General features: G+C 39.1%; 1 protein-coding gene across 1 annotated transcript in view; it reads left to right on the top strand.

Annotated features, from left to right (window-relative positions):
• LAMB4 (laminin subunit beta 4) overlaps nucleotides 1–22,554 on the top strand; it is a 117,585-nt gene that overhangs the window by 84,112 nt on the left and 10,919 nt on the right. The window contains 6 exon segments of the mRNA XM_060414404.1: nucleotides 1,150–1,310; nucleotides 4,219–4,440; nucleotides 5,169–5,398; nucleotides 8,825–8,969; nucleotides 16,358–16,565; nucleotides 19,205–19,343. Of these exon segments, the coding sequence (XP_060270387.1) occupies nucleotides 1,150–1,310; nucleotides 4,219–4,440; nucleotides 5,169–5,398; nucleotides 8,825–8,969; nucleotides 16,358–16,565; nucleotides 19,205–19,343 (1,105 nt within the window).

Genomic DNA, 22,554 nt, shown 5'->3' with positions numbered 1-22,554 from the left:
AGAGGAAGGGCCACTGGCATCATAAACACAGCTCTAGGGCCCAGGGTGGCAATATGTTCAGATTAAGCTGGCAGGTGAGAACAAGCACTTCTATACCCTTGTAAAGACTGTGGGTTCCCAGAGCTCCCTGCCTTTTAAGTGATGTCATATATCCAGATTTCTATGGAAATGTCCCCACTTTAAAATATAGGCAGCTAATTCAATAGCACTTTTTAAAAGCACTGTATAGGCCAAAGAAACGTGTCTGAGAATGAGCTTGGCCCATGGACCACTAGTTTGTGGTTGTCAGACCTAGCAGGTAAAATGGAACTGAGAAAGCAGAAGGAGCCAGTCCACAGTGGATGGTCCAAACAAAGAGACTGCAAGAGCCCAGAGCAGAGCCAGAGAGAAGGAAGCAAAAGGAGCAGGAGCCCCAGTGCCAGGCCTGAAATGGTAAGGGGCGCCTGCCCTTCCCGGTCCGCCTTTTGAACTCCTGTTCCTCTCTAACAACCACCCAAACACCGCCCCCTCTCTGAAGCCTTTCCTGACGACCTCAGAGAAAGGATGTGTCTCCTTCTCCATCTTTCCACGTCTTTGTAGTTCATTTGCCACTACCTCACTGAGGAGCTCCTGTGGGCAAAGCTGTTTTCTCTATGATTGTATTTGCCAGGCCTGGTTTAGTTAAATAATAAATGCTCACTGGGTAAATTACAAATCAAACTGGCAGTAGAGGAAGGACAGAGCACTCAGGATGTCCATAAGCATAGATTCAGAAGTTAGACTGCTGCAGGTGAAATCCATCCCAAGTATGACTGCAACTGCTACTGCTAAGTCGCTTCAGTCGTGTCTGACTCTGTGTGACCCCATAGACGGCAGCCTACCAGGCTCCCCCATCCCTGGGATTCTCCAGGCAAGAACACTGGAGTGGGTTGCCATTTCCTTCTCCAATGCATGAAAGTGAAAAGTGAAAGTGAAGTCTCTTAGTCGTGTCCGACTCTTGGAGACCCTATGGACTGCAGCCCACCAGGCTCCTCCATCCATGGTATGAGGATACTTAATAATGAGGGCAATTTCTTTGTGTGTGTGTGTGTGTGTGTGTGTGTGTGTTTTCCACCAATCTGTCAAATGTAATACAAGCTTTGCTACATTTATTCTCGTTTTCCCCTATAGTAAACAAATCATGCAACTAAGTGAGCAGCTGAAAACAGTGGATGAATTTGAAGACCTGAAAGAAACAATAGTCAGAATGAGGAGTGAAACAAACTTCTTACTTGAAGATCTTCAGGAAGGAAATGATTTGCACTCCAGTGCCTGGAATGCAAGCCTCATGGGTAAGAGAGAAAATGTACCTTAACTGTCTGTTTATGGATAGAAGTTGATAAAATCCATAGAGCATTCCATTAGTGAATCACCCTGTGCTTGTTGCCACAGCACCCAAGCACTTTAAAACATGAAAACATACCCATTAAAGGTATTATTTGTGCACGAATATTTCAACTTCTTAAAACATTGCAGAGACTGGATAGCATTTGCACAAAAAAATGCTAACAGTTATGCAATACTAAACATATACTAAAACCCAAAGTATTCAGATGCCAAGCCACACAAGGATCTTGTGTAACCATCAGCTTGGAAATTCTAATGTGGCCGTGAGAAAATGAAAGAGATATGTTTTGATACCTTCCTGAATATAAGCCACTCAGTTTCCAGCAATCATAAACACAAAAGGATATGAATCAAAAAGAACTTACATATTTCTTGTAAGAACTTTGTAGGAATTTGGAGACATGTAACACACTAACAGGCTGTAGTACATATTGCATAGTTTTAAAAAATGAATGGGAGCCATGCCAAAGCCAAGACCAGCTTGGAGGGGAAAGGGAACTCTGAAACAAAACTTGAATTAAGTCATATCCTCTTTTCCCATGAGATCCTTGTTATGTTTGGAAATGGACAGACATCTTGTTAACTACCAGGAGAGGCAGCACTGATCTTATTCACACAGAACCCATTTAGTTGAGAGATGAAACCTATCTCAAGGCAAAAGCATCATCTATTTTTCCTTATCCTATGTCTATGCTCCTGTTTGTCATCTGATCTTGAGCTAAAAGAGAAAAAAAAAAAAAGATGGCCCTGGATTTAATGAAATCACTATTGATGATCCTTAATAAATACCATATAAAGAGTAAGGAATTTGCTCTGATTCCCAATCTAGAAGAAGGTACCCAGTGAAAGAATTGAAAATCCATCAGCAGTCAACCAAGCCAGGTAGAAGAAAGCAAAACTGACCCATGCTGATCCTCTCAAACTTGCATTCCAACAGAAGTTACTGGGCTTTTTCTCAACGCCTGACACTGTACTGGGCATCAGAGACAGGCAGTAAATTCAGCCAGTCCTCACCCTGAAGTCATCCCAATCTCATGTGGGAAAGCCAGGCATATAAACAACCCCAAACAGTGAACAGACTCTGTTAGAGCATCTTCAAACTGTTTCAGGAACAAAGTAGAGAGAATGGTATTATTCCTGGGTATATTAGAAAAGGCTTCATAGAATAAAGATAAATTTGCCAGATAAATCAAGGCAGAAAATCATCACAAGCAATGGAAAGATGATTTTTGTTTGTTTAGGGAAGTGGTTCATGGTAAATAAAAATCATGATATATTAAGAGCAGTTCAGTCACTCAGTTGTGTCCAACTCTTTGCCACCCCATGGATTGCAGCAAACCAGGCCTCCCTGTCCATCACCAACTCCCAGAGTTTCCTCATACTCCTGTCTATTGAGTCGGTGATGCCATCCGAGTATGTTAGTATAAAAACCAGGAGTGTTTAGAAGATAAAGAATGGTTGTCACGCCTGGACTCTGGTTATGTATGGAGTAAAGATCAGAATCATGGGCCTTTGGTTCCTAAAATAGTCTAAAACCCTAATATGCTATCATTTACATTAAAACATCACCTTATGCTTTGAGGAATTTGTATTTCTATCAAAATATAGAGAAGTGTTTAAGAACACAGTCTGTAGAGTCAAACTACCTGGCTTCAAATCCTTGCTGAGTCTCTTACTATCAGCAAGAATTTACTGTCATCAGAGCCTCATTTTTCCACTTGTAAACGGTGGTTGGGCTAATTCTCACAGAGTTTTGTAAAATTAAGGATGAAAATTGATCAGAAGTACAGGTATATAGAAAGCACTTAGCACCGTTTGGTGGCTCAGGCAGTAAAGAATCTGTCTGCAATGCAGGAGACATGGGTTCGATCCCTGGGTTGGGAAGATCCCCTGGAGAAGGCTACCCATTCTTGCCTGGAGAATTCCATGGACAGAGGAGCCCAGCAGGCTACAATCCATGGGGTCACCAAGCGTCTGACATGACTGAGTGACTTTCACTTTAGCACAGTAGCTGTTGTCATCGGCTTCAACATCACAGGTCAGCAAACTACAGTCTACCTGTGGATCCTACCCACAGCCTGTGATAGGTTGGGTTTTTTTTTTTTTCCTTTTTTAAAAACAATTTATTTACTTTTAGTTGGAGGATAATTGCTTTACAATAACAGTATTATAACTAGTTTCTGCCATACATCAATAGGAATCAACCATAGGTATACATATTTCCCCTCCCAGTCCATTTTTATAAATAAAGTTTCATTAGGAGACAATCTCACCTATTTATTTACATGGTAACTGTTACTCTACAGTGGCAGAGTTGAGTAGTTGTAACAGCAATGTAATGGTAGGTAAGCCTGAAACATTTATCCTCCAGCCTTTGTAGAATGAGTTTGTCAACTTCTGTGCTATATAGTGAGATAAACTTAGTTCATCATCTTAGAGTTCATATAGGTAGTCAAAATTAATACCTTACCTATGTGGAATATTTCACAGAGTATTTTTATATTATTTTACTTAATCTTCACAAATTATTATCACTAATTTACGAGAAACATAATCTAAGAGACTAATGGGTTTGCTCAAGGACATGCCCCCACAGTAAAGGTTGAAGCCAGCATTCAAATCTGTCTGCAGACTTACACCTCAGTGCTCTGTAGGCATTACATCTGTATCTATGACAGAACTTCTAACTTCTCCCCATGAAGTGCAAGCTCAAGGGAATGGATGTTGAATTTTTGTACTGATCATTGAGACCAAGACAGTCTAGTCAAGTTGGAGAATAATTATGTTGATAGCCCATGTATAATTTCAGTTGTTTCCACAAAATTTATCTTACCTCAATTGGTGTTGATATAGATTTTTCAAAAAACATCAAGAAGTATTATCAGAGTTCTTTATCTACTGAAAAGAAAACTAATGAAACTACATCCATCATAAACAACTCCAAAAATACCAAGAATGACTTACTTAGCATCTTAGATATACTAACCTCAAAAGAAGACTTGTCATTGGAGAAATTAAAGCAGATCAAGATGCCAAATATTCAAATATTGCAAGAAAAGGTAAATATTCATGACAGCAGAGTAAAAGTATCTGTGGTTTTTACTTGATATGTGTGTGCTTGATCACTCAGTCGTGTCTGACTCTTAGGGACACCATGGACTATAGCCAGGCTTCTCTGTCCATGGAATTTTCCAGGCAAGAATACTGGAATGGGTTGCCATATTCTTTTCCAGAGGATGTTCCCAACCCAGATATTGAGCCCGCATCTCCTGCCTTGGCAGGTGGATTCTTTACCACTGTGCTACCTGGGAAGCCTGACTTGATGTACAAATCTTTTCTATTTCTCTGTCTAATGTTTTATTTCATTTTTAATTTATATTCTATAAGTATAGGAATAATATATAAATAATATAAATATTTAATCTAAAAATAATGTAATTTTTAAAAATTTCTTCAGTCCAAGTTTGAGAAAAATCAAAAAGTAAAGATTGTGGCTTGATTTTATTATTTTATACTATTTACTATTTCCCAAATGGTACAGACTGTGGACATTTACTCCTCTTGCTTCATAAGTGAAAGGTAGTTTTTATTTTTAAAAAGATGAAATTAACATGGAAATGCTCGATATTTTCCAAAGAAACCATAAGTATGAGAGTGTTATTGATTGACACCAGTGCTAACAACAAATAAGTTAGATACGTACTCAGTTAACTAGGAAATATTTAATGGGTCATATCTACATATTAAGCTTGAACAGCTGTGAAGAAACACACATGAATAGAGCGGTGTCTTGCCTCAGTGAGCCTGGATGACATTAGGAAAACCCTCTGCCAACAAGTCACTTTTTCACACAGATCCTTTTTCCTCTCAGGTGTGCGGAGCAGGAGAGGACACGGCCTGCGTGCTCTCGTCCTGCGGCGGCCCAAGCTGTTACAGCTCCCCAGCCCTCTCAACGAATGCCCTGCAGAAAGCTCAGGAAGCAGAGTCTGTGCTTCACAGTTTGAACAACCAAGTTCACAGGTGGAAGAAACAGGTAAATATCTTCTCATGCTTTATTTGCAAAGCTATAGCAATTTTTTAAAAAGCAGAGTGCTTGAAATTTTTTAAATTTCCATTTATCTTCTAAGTGAAAGAATAGATTCTTGATGTTAGGTGTTCTTTTGCCTGGAAATACAAAATAAAAATAAAGAAAAGTTATGAAAATGTTAGTTGCTCAGTCATGTCCGACTCTTTGTAAACCCGTGAACTGTAGCCCACCAGGCTCCTCTGTCCATGGAATTCTCCAGGCAAGTATACTGGAGTGGGTTGCCTTCTCCAGGGGATCTTCCATACCCAGGGATCGAGCCTGGATCCTCCTGCATTACCATCTGAGCCACCAAGGAAGCTCTAAAAATATAGACGTGACTATAAGTGGTGATTTAGAAGTAGATGAGAATATTAACAAATTTTTTCATATATATGATATATAAACATGTGTATGTATATGTGTATAACATTGTGTGTGTGTGTGTGTGTGTGTGTGTGTGTGTGTGTGTGTATGGAAAGAAAGAGAAGAGAAAAACAAAGTATAGGACATACATAGGACATACATAGACGTTTGATTATGATTCCTTTATAGCAAACACTGCATAGAAATGTGTAAATTCCTAGCCTTGAAGGTTTGAAAACTACAGAAATCTCCAAGTCAAGAATAATTTTTCATTAATTCAAGAAGGTGTTTGAAATTCTGCTAAATAGACAAATTTTAATGTTAGAATTTAAGGTTAGAAAATGTTTTTAATAGGATTATACCCTTACTTCCTTAAACTCCTTCCTAGGTTGATAAGACAAAGTTGTTTTAATATTTAAGTACCTGATAACAGAATCTCAAATAATTTTAAACAGTTTTAAAAATCATTTCTAAAAAATGAGTATAATTTTCAGTTACCTAGTTTTCTTCAGGCTTTTTGATGAATACGTTATATTCATCTTGAAAGGATAAATACAAATGTAAGAGTTTTGTGAGTACATTGTGTTCATCTTGAAAATAAGTTGGTATGCTCCCTAGTTTCCTTTTTTGGGGGCAATATACATAGAGCCTTTGAAGAAGAAAAGCTGCATTTTTTAAATCAATATAAGATAAATATTATATCAGTCAGCCCTCTTGTTTGCAAGTGGCAGAAACCAACTCCTGAACAAAAAGGAAATGTACATGCAGACATCTGGGCCTCAGAACTGAAAGAAGGATACAGAGCCAGACTTGAAAATGGGGTGAGAACCATAGCTAAGATACACACTCCTGCACATACACACTGCAGAGCAGCCATTTGTTCCATGAGCCTCGTCTCCATGGACCTGAGCCCCAGCTGGTCCAATATCCTTGCTCCACAGGCTTCAGAATCCAAGTTCTGGAGCAGGTCTCTGATGATGGTCAGGTTGAAGAACATCCTTACACATCCTAAATGTTGACATTTTTTGTTTACATAGTCATCCGTGGCGCTAGTGTTAAAGAACCTGCTTGCCACTGAAGGGGACATAAGGGGTTCAATCCCTGGGTCAGGAAGATCTCCTGGAGGAGGGCATGGCAACCACTCCAGTATTCTTACCTGGAGAGTCCTGTGGACAGAAGAGCCTGGCAGGCTAGAGTCCATAGTATCACAAAGAGTCAGACATGACTGAAGCAACTTAGCATTCAAATTTGTATTGCCACCTAGTTTTTTCACCTATATATTATCCTTCAATGCTTTAACAAATATTCTTTGAGTACCTATTGCATGCTGGGCATTTATCTACATGCTGGGAATTCAACAGTGAGCAAATACGAATCCTGGTCTTGCATCCCTGTGCTTAAATCAACCCTTAATCATTTCATGTAATGTTAAACTACTATTGTGTCCCCCTCAAAAACCAGAAATCTCACACCATTTAAATAAGTCCCATGTTAAGTGATTACTTTTAAAAGATAACCCGTGAAGTATATAATAGCAGAATCTTGCTTAATCAACATATAAATGGAGAACTAGAAAAGGATGAAGGTTGTCATGTTGATAAAATGGTGTGCTATTTTGCTCTTGATTAGAAGGGGGAAGCATGCCAGAAGAGATTACGAGAGAATTCTCAGGAGTCGTGACAGAGGATGGATTGCAGAGAGATGTTTTAAGAGTGAAGTAATTTAGCAATCTTGTTCTTTCTGAATATGGCGTCAACTAATCTACACTGAGATTTCATCTGTGTAACTTGGTGCTTCCTGACCAGAGTATTTATTTCTGAAATTCTCATCTTTCTTCTATGTATTCTTACTCACAATATCTCCACTTTATTTTTTATTGAAATATAATTAACATAGGAAATTTGTATTAGTTTTAGGTGAACAACATAATGATTTGATATATGTATATATTGTGAAATGATTCGTACAATAAATTTAGTTAACATCCATCCATCACCACATGTAGTTACATTCTCTTTCCTGTGATAAGAGCTTTTAAAATCTCTCTTAGCAACTGGTATCCATTTTAAAGTGTAAAAAGTTCTAGAGAAATAAGGAACAACTCCAAAAAATTACGGTACATATTTTTCATCATGTAAATATTTCTGTTTTGTTTCATCATTTGCCAGTGACTACCGTTAAATCCTTTTCCACAGAATCTGTATGGCTTAAATTAAGCTGGCTTTTTTATGGGGAAATAAAGGGAGATTTTTTTCCCCTAACTATGTTTGATCCTAATTAGCCCTGCTTCTGTCACAATTAATTTATTCAGTGCAGCTCAACTTGTGGGTGATATTGTTCTATTGCTCTCCATTTTTTCTCTTTCTCTCATTTGTTGGAATCCTAAGAAAACGTCCATGACCTTTTTCAAATCATACAGTTAAGAATTTGCACTTCTAAGCTGTAAGCGTTTTAGTCCTTATCGTTTCTCCACCAAGTATACACAGTATTTGTAATTTATTTTTGTAGCCTGCTCTGAGTTCAAACTCATTTATTAAAAGAAAGAATGCTTCCTCTATACGCTCAAAGAGCGTATATTATTTGAATTTGAAGAATGTTTAAGAGTAAAGATTTTAACTTATGTTAAACTTATTAAAGTTAATATTTTAACTGATATTAAAGAAAATGTTCTCAGCTTCCTAAACATGATGATCACTGTAATTCTGTGAAATTTTTTGATACCCTAAAATACTAACATCTCCTAAAAAGAGAATTTGTATTTTCAATTTATATCGGGAAAAGTCACTGGTGTCAAATAGCACTTTTGATCACTAATAATGTTTTAAGAGAGAAGTTTACATTATGAAGAAAACAGGATGATGAAAACAACCAATATCGCCTTTTAAAAGAGTCCTTTTCATGAATCTATTGTTTAGTTGTCTAGACTTCTGTTTTAGTTTTAGTGAGTTCTATTTGGTCAGCTAAGTAACGAGACATCGCAGAATATGCCCGATTGTTATGTTTGCCTTGTTTTTGTGTTTTCTATTCCAGAACAGAAATATAAGTAAACTGGCAGAAGTTTGCAAAAAGAGTGCATTACAGCTAAGAAAGAAACTGAGGAAAATGAAAAACCAAAGTGAATCTGAAGAAGAAAAAATAAATCTTCTAGTAAAAAAACTGAAAATATTTTTGTTAGGTAATGTTTTTTTTAATATTAGGACTAGTTTTTGTTCCTCCTTCTTCCCCCCTCTCCCCCATCTCCTCTTCCTTTTTCTTCCTTTTCAATGTATACTGAAGCATCAACCAATTCCAAATTACATTAATTGGAAATCACATGCCTAAAACCAAAACAAGACGTACTCGTTGATCTTAAATTTCTTAATGAAGACAACTGCAAAATACTCACTCTGTATCAAAAAATATGGTTCTCTATATGAGGTTAATTTAGTAATAAATCCTAGAATTTAGTTAAAATTCCAAACAAGTGAACTTAGCATTTAAAATTATATTATTTTTTTAAAAGAAAGTCTAACATGAAGACTCTAGATCAAGATATGCCAATTGTTGGTTAGTATATCAAATACTATAGTGACGTGGCATCTAAAATACTGATTATTTTGGATAACTGTTATTGACTGTTTTCCAAGACTCATGTTGGCTTTCTGTGACTGCCAGATGGAACTATTTGATTCATTATTATTATGATTCTAAACTTGATATCCCTCATAGGGCCTTATTTTAGGAGAGGTTTGTTGTTTTCTTTGTTTTTGATCACCCCACGCATAGGGGATCTTAGCTTCCTGACCGTGGGTTGAACCCATGCCCCCTGCGGTGGAAGTGCATAGCTTTAACCAATGGACTACCAGGGAAGTCCCTGGGAAAGCTTTGTTTTAAACTCCAGAGAATTAGCAGTTAAAGATAAAAATCAAATAGTACAGCTGGAAATTGACCTGAAACCTCACTTTCTGCGAATAATGTCATTTGGGTACCATACTGCATGGAATTGATCTGCGATAGCTTTCTCTCCCATAGCCATCATCCAAATTCAGTAATTTAATATCTCCACATGAATTAATCGACAGTCAGGGTGTCGGTTACAATCTTTGCAGTCACTTTATTAAATCTCTTTGCTATTGATTTTTATGAGACCCCTGTGGCCAAGTTCTATTTCATTGTTTCTAGAAATTGTATTAGCAGCTCTAATACTGATTTTCAAAATAAGAAAAAAATAAGGAATGAAAATAATTAATAAAAATGACCAAAATAATCAGTGAAAATGACTGAGTATGAAATCAGTGAGCTGGACATTTGTTTGTTCAAAAGCAAATTTTCAATGAGAAACTAGATGGATTGATATTTACTAGACACAGATCGTAGTAGATCTGTGATTTAATCTAGTAGATTTATACTCACAATCAATGCCAATTAATGTGAGGAACACATTAGCTATTTCTGCAGATGCAAGTTAATTCAGACACCAAAACTAAATATCAGAACTACCACCGCTGTTGTGTGAAAATCGTAAAATACAGTCCTGAGCTCAAGCAACAGATCTCAAAGCAGGTTCTACCTGTTTTCCTCCTAGTTCACTGGATCATAGAGCCTATTGCTATACTGGCCCTGATTCTCATTGCTACTAGAATGTCACTTAAAATAGACTCACAATAAAAATGTCACTTTAAATAGCCTAAGGAATTGAGGGGGGAACTGTGTTCAGATTATTACACAAAAATTAGGTTGCTGCTGCTGCTGCTAAGCCGCGTCAGTCGTGTCCGACTCTGTGCGACCCCATAGACGGCAGCCCTCCAGGCTCCCCAGTCCCTGGGATTCTCCAGGCAAGAATACTGGAGTGGGTTGCCATTTCCTTCTCCAGTGCACGAAAGTGAAAAGTCAAAGTGAAGTCACTCAGTTGTGTCCGACTCTTAGTGACCTAGGCATCGAGAAAAATCCTGTTCCATAAAAGGAACTTCCCTGGTCAGAGTCCCGAGATTCTTGGTCACCAGGAAGTGGTACCTTTCGCCCACCCAGTTTCTTAAATTTTCTTGGCTGTAAAGCCCAAATAAAAGTATTACATTTATGGTGGCCACACTATGCAGATCTTCTTTGACCATCTTATTATTTTCCTTGTGATCTGAATTCCTTATTAACAGAGTTTTGTGTCACTTTTCCTGAAAGTGAATTTACAATCATTTAAATTTAAATTTTAAATCTCATAATCAATGGCAATAAATGTTTCATGACTGAATGTGGAATTACGTTCAATTCACTTTTTATTGGAACTTTTCTTTTTAACAAAACAGTTACCATTTCTATAAAGAGCTAGATCCACAGTTCTGTTTAAAATATGCTTTAATTTATTCATGAAAAATTCCTGTTGCATTTTTTCAAAAGCATTATAGGAAGTGAAACATTAACTTTGGGAATTTGCTGGCGGTCCAGTGGTTAGGACTTGGCACATTCACTGCCAAGGGCCCAGATTCAATCCCTGGTTGGGGAACTGAAACCTCACAAGCCATGTGGCACAGCTAAAAAAAAAAAAAAAAAAAAAAAACTAAGTAAAATAGTTCTTTTATATTAAAACAAGCTGAGGCAAAATTACTGCAAAGAAGGTATATACTTAGGTCATGTCACTCAAATACTAAAAGTCATCGATGGCTCCCATTGTCTCTTGAATGAAGTTCAGTTTCCTTAGCTCCACATTTAGGGGCTTGTGTGATCCACTCCCAGCCTTCTTGAACTTCACCTCTTTTTTTAAAACTTTTTAAGACACTTTTCAACTTTTTCACATACTTTTTACACACCCCCTCCCCTGGCCAGCCAAACACACGATTTATCTGTTCCACCCTGAGCTTTTGCCTGAGCTGACAATGCCCTTACCAGTCCCTTCAACCCACATCTCCACAGATTTAATCTGTGTGGGCTTCTAAGGCCGGATTTGAATGTCTTCTTAAAGTTCTTCCTGAAATATTTTCTCTTCCCTCTGAACACTACATCATTTTGTCTTACATTTATCACTTCTCCTCTTATGAAATATCAGTAATCATCTGAAATGACTTATAATTACCCGACTTGATGGTAAACCCCTTGGAGATCAGTTCAGTTCAGTTCAGTTCAGTCGCTCAGTCATGTCCGACGCTTTGCGATCCCATGATTTGCAGCACGCCAGGCCTCCCTGTCCGTCACCAACTCCCGGAGTTCACTCAGACTCACGTCCATCGAGTCAGTGATGCCATCCAGCCATCTCATCCTCGGTCGTCCCCTTCTCCTTCTGCCCCCAATCCCTCCCAGCATCAGAGTCTTTTCCAATGAGTCAACTCTTCGCATGAGGTGGCCAAGGTACTGGAGCTTCAGCTTTAGCATCATTCCTTCCAAAGAAATCCCAGGGCTAATATCCTTTAGGATGGACTGGTTGGATCTCCTTGTAGTCCAAGGGACTCTCAAGAGTCTTCTCCAACACCACAGTTCAAAAGAATCAATTCTTTGGCGCTCAGCCTTCTTCACAGTCCAACTCTCACATCCATACATGACCACAGGAAAACCATAGCCTTGACTAGATGGACCTCAGTCGGCTAAGTAATGTCTCTGCTTTTGAATATGCTATCTAGGTTGGTCATAACTTTTCTTCCAAGGAGTGTCTTTTAATTTCATGGCTGCAGTCACCATCTGCAGTGATTTTGGAGCCCAGAAAAATAAAGTCTGACACTGTTTCCACTGTTTCCCCATCTATTTCCCATGAAGTGACGGGACCAGATGCCATGATCTTCGTTTTCTGAATATTGAGCTTTAAGCCAACTTTTTCACTCTCCTCTTTCACTCTCATCAAGAGGCTTTTGAGTTCCTCTTCACTTTCTGCCATAAGGGTGGTGTCATCTGCATATCTGAGGTGACTGATATTTCTCCTGGCAATCTTGATTCCTGTGCTTCTTCCAGCCCAGCGTTTCTCATGATGTACTCTGCATGTAAGTTAAGTAAGCAGGGTGACAATATACAGCCTTGACGTACTCCTTCTCCTATTTGGAACCAGTCTGTTGTTCCATGTCCAGTTCTAACTGTTGCTTCCCGACCTGCACACAGATTTCTCAAGAGGCAGGTCAGGTGGTCTGGTATTCCCATCTCTTTCAGAATTTTCCACAGTTTATTGTGATCCACACAGTCAAAGGCTTTGGCATAGTCAAGAAAGCAGAAATAGATGTTTTTCTGGAACTCTCTTTCTTTTTCCATGATCTAGCAGATGTTGGCAATTTGATCTCTGGTTCCTCTGCCTTTTCTAAAACCAGTTTGAACGTCAGAGAGTTCACGGTTCACGTATTGCTGAAGCCTGGCTTGGAGAATTTTGAGCATTACTTTACTAGCATGTGAGATGAGTGCAATTGTGTGGTAGTTTGAGCATTCTTTTGTATTTCCTTTCTTTGGAATTGGAATGAAAACTGACCTTTTCCAGTCCTGTGGCCACTGCTGAGTTTTCCAAATTTGCTCGCATATTGAGTGCAGCACTTTCACAGCATCATCTTTCAGGATTCCAAATAGCTCAACTGGAATTCCATCACCTCCACTAGCTTTGTTCATAGTGATGCTTTCTAAGGCCCACTTGACTTCACATTCCAGGATGTCTGGCTCTAGATGAGTGATCACACCATTGTGATTATCTGGGTCATGAAGATCTTTTTTGTACAGTTCTTCTGTGTATTCTTGCCATCTCTCCTTAATATCTTCTGCTTCTGTTAGGTCCATACTATTTCTGTCCTTTATCGAGCCCATCTTTGCATGAAATGTTCCCTTGGTGTCTCTGATTTTCTTGAAGAGTCTCTAGTCTTTCCCAATTTGTTGTTTTCCTCTATTTCTTTGCATTGATGGCTGAAGAAGGCTTTCTTATCTCTTCTTGCTATTCTTTGGAACTCTGCCTTCAGATGCTTATATCTTTCCTTTTCTCCTTTGCTTTTTGCTTCTCTTCTTTTCACAGCTATTTGTAAGGCCTCCCCAGGCAGCCATTTTGCTTTTCTGTATTTCTTTTCCATGGGGATGGTCTTGATCCTTGTCTCCTGTACAATGTCATGAACCTCATTCCATAGTTCATCAGGCACTCTATCTATCAGATCTAGGCCCTTATATCTATTTCTTACTTCCACCGTATAATCATAAGGGATTTGATTTAGGTCATACCTGAATGGTCTAGTGGTTTTCCCTACTTTCTTCAATTTAAGTCTGAATTTGGTAATAAGGAGTTCATGATCTGAGCCACAGTCAGCTCCTGGTCTTATTTTTGCTGACTGTATAGAGCTTCTCCATCTTTGGCTGCAAAGAATATAATCAATCTGATTTCGGTGTTGGCCATCTGGGGATGTCCATGTGCAGAGTCTTCTCTTGTGTTGTTGGAAGAGGGTGTTTGCTATGACCAGTGCATTTTCTTGGCAAAACTCTATTAATCTTTGCCCTGCTTCATTCCTCATTCCAAGGCCAAGTTTGCCTGTTACTCCAGGTGTTTCTTGACTTCCTACTTTTGCATTCCAGTCCCCTATAATGAAAAGGACATCTTTTTTGGGGTGTTAGTTCTAAAAGGTCTTGTAGGTCTTCATAGAACCATTCAACTTCAGCTTCAGCATTACTGGTTGGGGCATAGACTTGGATTACTGTGATATTGAATGGTTTGCCTTGGAGACGAACAGAGATCATTCTGTCGTTTTTGAGATTGCATCCAAGTACTGCATTTCGGACTCTTTTGTTGACCATGATGGCTACTCCATTTCTTCTGAGGGATTCCTGCCCGCAGTACTAGATATAATAGTCATCTGAGTTAAATTCACACATTCCAGTCCATTTTAGTTTGCTGATTCCTAGAATGTCGACGTTCACCCTTGCCATCTCTTGTTTGACCATTTCCAATTTGCCTTGATTCGTGACCTGACATTCCAGGTTCCTATGCAATATTGCTCTTTACAGCATCGGATCTTGCTTCTATCACCAGTCACATCCACAGCTGGGTACTATTTTTGCTTTGGCTCCATCCCTTCATTCTTTCTGGAGTTATTTCTCCACTGATCTCCAGTAGCATATTGGGCACCTAATGACCTGGGGAGTTCCTCTTTCAGTATCCTATTATATTGCCTTTTCATACTGTTCATGGGGTTTCAAGGCAAGAATACTGAAGTGGTTTGCCTTTCCCTTCTCCAGTGGACCACATTTTGTCCGATCTGTATCAGAGATCAGATCTGTATCTAATTCATCTCTAACTTCCCCCATGGGACTTGGGATCTGTGCCTCAGACAGGAGCCAGAAAGACACAAAGAGTTATTACCCCAAACACCAACAGTACATCTTCCACTTCAGTTCTCAAAAGAGGCCAATTCTATTTTCTGAAAAGCAGGGCATAGTATTTAGAAGTTTCTTGATAATATGTTGCTCATACTGTATTTTGTCATATCCCTTCTCAAAATAGGCCTTTGAGAAGCAGTATCACATATAAAATTACCATTATGCAGATAAGCAAAAATTGTTAGCCTTTTTATTATTGTAAATTAATTTATTTTAATTGGAGGATAACTACTTTACAGTATTGTGGTGGTTTTTGCCATACATCAGCATGAATCAGCCATGGGTGTACATGTGCCCCACCATCCAGAACCCTCCTTCCACCTCCCTTCCCACCCATCCCTCTGGGTTGTCCTAGAGCACCAGTTTTGAGGGCCTTGCTTCATGCATCAAACTTGTACTGGTCATCTGTTTTCCATATGGTAATATACATGTTTCAGTGCTATTCTCTCAAATCATCCCACCCTCGCCTTCTCCCACAGAGTCCAAAAGTCTGTTCTTTATGTCTGTGTCTCTTTTGCTGTCTCGCATATAGGGTCATCGTTACCATCTTTCTAAATTCCAATATATGTGTTAATATATAGTATTTGTGTTTCTCTTTCTGACTTAATTCACTTTGTATAATAGGCAATTGTGAGCCTTTTTAACGTCATGGGAGCTTAGAGTGGAGTTTTGTTGAGTCCAAACCCAGGGCTTCCCTATTGTCTCATTCATGGTGTTTGAATCTTTTATTTTTTTTTAATTGAACTATAGCTGATTTATATTGTTGTTAATATCTGCTACATAGTAAAGTGACTCAGTTATACATATATTTACATTATTTTTTACGTTCCTTTCCGTGATGGCTTATCACAGGATATTGAATATAGTTCCCTGTGCTATATAGTAGGACCTTGTTGCTGATCCATTCTATGCTTAATAGTTTTCCATGGTTTTGAATCTTAATGACAGGCATCTGAACATTTTAATTGCTTTTGAATCTGTACTTACAATAAGCAATTATTGTGAAGACATTTTGTAGGTCACAAAATATCCCAAATCTGTTATTTTTCCAACAAACATTTGTTCAGGTGTGTTCATCATTACACAGTGTTTCTTTCACAGAGAAGGGAAAATTGAGGATGCAGAAGAGTCTATGGAACACTTACAGTCTAGTTCCTATATTCTAGAGACACTAATCAAATACAAATAGATTTAGCTTAGAATTCATTGTGATGCTATTGACAAGTTAGAATGATAAGGCGACACAGTTATCTAAAACACATCTTCTTATTTAAGAGGAACACGTGCCTCCAGAGGACATAGAGAAGGTGGCAAATCGTGTACTTGACATCCACCTCCCAATAACATCGCAAAATCTAACCCATGAACTTGACAAAATACAGAAACTTATGCAACTCTGTGAGGACTACAGGACAGAAGAGGACAGGCTAAACAAAGCAGCAGATGGAGCCCAGGAGGTTTTGGTGAAGGCAGAAGCAGCTGAGTAAGTACAATTAATATTAATATTCTCCTCCTGCTCTAACAGGCAATCTGCTGAAAGGCCATCAGAAAAATATTTGCCCAAGGAGCTAGCATAAGGAGCTATAGCATTCAAATGAAATTACCCTCTGACAGTTCATTGCCCAAAATGAAGCTGTCTGCGCCGGGAAGCTGGGAAGCTGGGAGGCAGTGCATAAAGATGCTGGTTTCCCATTTTTCTTAGACTGAGCGCCCTTCCTGTGGTCTGTTACCTCTTTATACCAATATACAACAGTAAATGCCGTATATTGCTGCTACTGCTGTTGCTGCTATGTCGCTTCAGTCGTGTCCGACTCTGTGCGACCCCATAGATAGACAGCAGCCCACCAGCCTCCCCTGTCCCTGGGATACTCCAGGCAAGAACACTGGAGTGGGTTGCCATTTCCTTCTCCGATGCATGAAAGTGAAAAGTGAAAGTGAAGTCGTTCAGTCGTGCCTGACTCATAGTGACCCCATGGACTGCAGCCTACCAGGCTCCTCATGTATTAATTATATGCCAATATCTTAACAAGTGGTGGGAATATCTGTATTTCCCCCTTCTTTTACACTGATTTTTGGTTCTTTCTATATTTATGGCAATAAGCAGTACTTTGAAAATCTAAACTTAAAATATATATATATCACATTAAAAAGATATGATGGTAAGGAAGAGAAGAAAAGGACTCTAGTGCCCCAAGAGTAGTACTGGAGTTGAATGATATATACAGCACACAAAGCCAACCAATTCTTGGTTCCATTTGCCCTTGTCGACTTCATTAACCAAAGATGAGAAGCCACCTTGATGTTTTTATGATCATGGGGTACTGTGAGTCAAGGTCATAGGGTCAGTGGATAATGGTACCATCCTCTACATCCACCATCATTTTTGGATGCCCTGAAGCAGAGCTGAGACCTGAACTATCTCACCATCCACTTATACAAATAAAGTCCCTCAGACTCCACTGAAAGCCCAGCCCCTCCCAGTTTTACTATTTACAACTAGGAATATTAAGTAACTACAGCACAATCATACTGCTATTAAAAATGATGCTGAAGTAACATGCAGAGATTTTTACACTGTATAATGTTAATATGTTTAAAAAGAAGATAACACTTTATACACAGAAGAGGCTCTCAGTCATGAAAACAAAAATCTTATAAGGACAAAAATGTTAGAATATGCCAATATCATAAAAGGTGGTAGAATCATTGGTACATTTTTCTCTCCGATATTTTTTTCTTCTTTCTTCTTTTTTGGGGAGTGCTCTCTAAATGTACTGTAGTGAGCAATACATTGAAAATCTAAGGGAAAAAAGAATACAGTAAAAAGATACGGGGATGGGGGAGTTATGAGAAGGCAAGACTCCAGAACCCCCTTCTGTAACTGTAGAGAAAGAAGTGTAGAAAAGGAAAGCTACATACTGTATGATTCTTACTCTAAGACCTTCTGGAAATAGCACAACTATGGGGACAGTGAAAAAAAAAAAAAAAAGATCAGTGGTTGCAGGGATTGAGGAGAGGGATGAATAGGCAAACACAGAGGAATTTTAGGACAGTGAAAATACTCAGTTTGATACTATAGTGATAAATGCATGTCATTATACATTTGTCCAAACCCACAGAATGGACAACACCAAGAGTGAGCCCTAATGTAAACTGTGGACTTTGGGTGATTATGGTGTGTCAGTGTAGATTCATCAGTTGTAACAAATGGACCCTCTGGTGCGGGGTGTCAATAACTGGGGAGGTTATAAGTGTATGGGAACTCTCTATACCTCCCTCTCAATTTTGCTGTGACCCTAAAACTGCTCTTAAAAAATAGTATTTTTCTTTAAAAAGAAAAAAAATTACCACTGGGGGGAGAGAATGGGTTGATTGGAGAAGAGGATGTTTTGCCATTTAGCTATTTTTGCTCCTATACAAGCATTTCTACTGTGCCTTTACTAAGGTCAGTCAGCTATCTCCCTGACTTCGTACACTCTTCCAAAGGTTCTTCTGAGCCCGTAGATCTAAGTATCTGGTGAATGTTGACTTGAGGTGAGCTCATTTCTGTAAAATAGACTATCACTGGGAATGCTTGTGATTTTAACCTCTGACTGGGCCCCTGGGCGGCTGGAATGTCAGTGAAGCTTAAATAAACCTGAATAAACACAGCCTGTAAATGCAAAGCCTTTCACTCTCTTTGCTCTCTGTGGAGCCTCTTGACTTGCCCACCCCCAGCCCCTCACCTCCAATAAGAATTTCAAGAGCATTGCTTAAGTTTGAGGAGTCAGGAAAGAACTAGCTGAAGATAGTTTTTTGTTGTTGTTCTTCCAAGCTTGGCATTTTTATTACCCAAACAGCTCTGCTTATGACAAGTTAAGAAATGATATCTATATCTTTGATTTCCATACCTGGCAAAATCTGTACCTATGTAGGCATATACAATATAAGTGTTTTATTGGCATTTAAATATACCTATTTCTCAAAATGAAGACTTCAGTGCTTTGCCTTGCTTGAGAGTAATTTAAACAGACTTTATAAATAATTCAGGAAAGTTTTTGGTTGAGTCGAATGAACTCTCAAGGTGAAATAAATGAATAATTGTATATTTATCTAATCTGATATGTTAATATCTTACCTCAGAAAAGCAGAAAATGTTCTATCAAATCTCAGCAAAATGTTGAATAAGTTGCAACAAGTTCAGATCACTCAAGGACGGGCAGATTCTACCATCACACAGCTGACTGCCGAGATAACAAAATTCAAAAAGGACGAACTTCAGGTATTTTTTTAATCTTCTTTGAAACTAACCTGAAATAAACTTCAACTGTGGAGATAGCACAGGTTTTATGTCTGCCAATGTCATGCTTGTCTTATCTGTTCAATGGGATTATTATGATGATAAATTAGGCTATGATAGTATTGTATGTGTAATTAATGTACTACAGAGCTCTCCCAGCATTATCTCTTTTCACTGTTGGCCAAGCCTGGGGGACAAAGCAAGTGCTACCACCAACTTGTAAATGAAGAAACTAAGACCTGGGGAGACTAAGTCATTTGCCTAAGGTCACACTGCTAATTAGGGATAGATCTGAGGACAGTTTGTCCCTTCTTTTTTTTTTAATTATTAAATTGGAGTATAGTTGATTTACAGTGTTATGCCAGTGTCTGCTGTTCAGCAAAGTAATTCAGTTTTACATATATATACATTCTTCTTAAAATATTCTTTTCCATTATGGTTTATCCCAGGAGATTGGATATAGCTCCCTGTCCTATAGAGTAGGACCTTGTTGTTTATCCATTCTAAATGTAATATTTAACATCCACCACCCCCAAATACCCAGTCCATCCCTCCCAGCCCTCCGCCCCCACTCCCCATGCTGACAATCAGAAATCTAATCTCTATGTCTGTGAGTCTGTTTCTGTTTGGTAGATAGATTTATTTCTGTTGTATCTTAAATTCCACCTAGAAGTGATGTCATATTACCCCTTCTTATACCAGGGAAAGTCATAGAGCTTTGAAAGCTCACCAACCAAAGAAATTAAGTTAATTGTTGCCAGACTTTTATGATGAAATTTACATAAAATCTCACCAGCATATCCTAAAACTGAAAGATAACCCAAAAGAAAGGGTTCCATCCAGAGTTTGGCAGGAATAAAGCCATGCTTTAACCCACTTGATGGGTCTGGAAGAGGAAACCTGGCAGTTAAAGGACAAAACAGGTCCTAGTCTGAGAGTCCATGACATCTCTCCTCCAAGGCTCATCCCCTTCCCAGCAGACTGCAAGCTCCTCAGTCTCTGCTCTTCAGCTCAGTTTAGATATCTAAATACAGGCTTCCTGAAAAGAAAAGCAGAAAGCACCAGAACAGGATTAGGACACCAGGAAATTTTTAAAAGTTTAGATATGAAGAGGTTGCACATATATAGGAGCAAAAAGTAAAGAAGGCCTCCAGGTTTTCTCCTTCTGTACATCTACTCTAGACTAGGGGTTGGCAAAATACAGCCCAGGGGCCACATGCACCCACCAACTGTTGTAGTGTCCAAAGTCACACAGTTCAATTGGAATTCAGCCACATATTGTCCATAGATCATTTGTGTAGCCACGGCACTGAGTTGAATACTTACAATCAAGATTTTCTGGACCACAATGTATAAAATGTTTACTGTCAGGCCCTTTACAGAAAAAGCTTGCAGATTCCTACTCTAGAAAAACTCCCGCATACACCTGAGGGCACAGGAAGGGGCTTCTCCGTTTCTAGCAGCGTGATGGACCAGTACACAAAGGAACCCGCCTGGCCAAAAAAAAAAAGAAAGAAACCTGAAAATGTTATTTTAAAACATTTTTAAATGCATTGCTGAATTGGTAAAAAAGGAAATGGAGGACATCTTCAGAGGCCAAAAATGACGGGAAAGCATGATCCAGAGAGGCAATTGATCAGGAAGCCGGCAGAGGGCAGCTGCCAATCCCTGGGGTATCAGCACTGCTGGTTTTCATAGCTGCCATAAGTAATAGAAAAACCTATGCAAGGAGGTGATGAGGCCCCTGCAGAGAGTAGGGTCCTTAAAAGGCACACCCTCAAGGAAATGTTAGACCATTACACAGAGAGAGGTGGTATAGACACTAGCCTCTGTGTAGAGGGAGATAATCTTCACTGAGAATTATTAACAAGCTGGCTCTCAGGTAAGATGGGGCTAGAATCCACACTAGCTATGTGACCCCCATAAACCAAGCTAAAAATGTCATTTAAAGTGACCCTGAGTTGCTAAGGCCCTCAGATGCCTGACAGAGGCCATGAGAAATCCTTTCCAAAGGACTGTACCTTAAAACCAAGTCTCAAAGGGTTCCCTTAAAACACATAATAAAGAAACAAATTGCCTTAAGGAAGAATCATCAGAAATAGCAAACGAGAATCAGAATGCAGGAGACTTTGAATATAACCATTACTGGATATCTGATACAAAATAAGAGTGTTCATTATGCTTAAGAAAAATCAAAGAAGGTATGAAACTTTGACCAAAGAACGAAAGAGATAACCAATGACAAACCAGACTTCTAGACATCATAAGCATAGTCACCAAAATAAGGAATAAGGGTAGTTCAGTTCAGTTCAGTCGCTCAGTCATGTCCGACTCTTTGCGACCCCATGAACCGCAGCACATCAGGCCTCCCTATCCAAATAAGGGTAAAAGGTTTGTTATTATTTATAAGGGAGAAAAAAATTAGAAGCCATCCCTGCATCGCCAGAGAAGAGAAAAGTCAACTTTTGTACAGTCAAACTGTGAGACACTTTAAATTGGTAAAAGTGAATATACAAGAGCTATGCAAATTGTCTTAAATGACCTGTACAAGCAAAATTTTTAATTTAAAAATTCAAGCTGCAGAAAAAAACAGGATGCTATCTATATATAAAGTTTAAAAGTAGAAAATACTGTATTTTGTTGCTGCTGCTGCTAAGTCACGTCAGTCATGTCCGACTCTGTGCGACCCCATAGACGGCAGCCCACCAGGCTCCCCCATCCCTGGGATTCTCCAGGCAAGAACACTGGAGTGGGTTGCCATTTCCTTCTCCAATGCATGAAAGCGAAAAGTGAAAGTGAAGTCGCTCAGTCGTGTCCGACCTCAGTGACCCCATGGACTGCAGCCCACCAGGCTCCTCCGTCCATGGGATTTTCCAGGCAAGAGTACTGGAGTGGAGTGCCATTGCCTTCTCCACTGTATTTTGTTAGAAATACCCAAAAAGACAGCTAATACACACACACACACACACACACACACACACACACACACACACACACACATATACACACACACACAGAATGAAATGGAAGTATGTGGAATGAAAAGTGTTAGATTCAGGGTAGTGGTAACCTTTGAGGGGGTGGAGGGAGGTATGGAGAGGAGGGTGGTACACCCAAGGCCTTGGCTCATGGCATTACTTACTCTTAAGCCAGAGGGTGACTACATTGATATGTGCCATATTTTCTCTTATAC

The sequence above is a fragment of the Ovis aries genome, chromosome 4 (assembly GCF_016772045.2).
Source record: "Ovis aries strain OAR_USU_Benz2616 breed Rambouillet chromosome 4, ARS-UI_Ramb_v3.0, whole genome shotgun sequence".
Lineage (NCBI taxonomy): Eukaryota > Metazoa > Chordata > Mammalia > Artiodactyla > Bovidae > Ovis > Ovis aries.
Note: the sequence above shows the minus strand (reverse complement) of the source record. Positions and strands in the feature narration are given on the sequence as shown.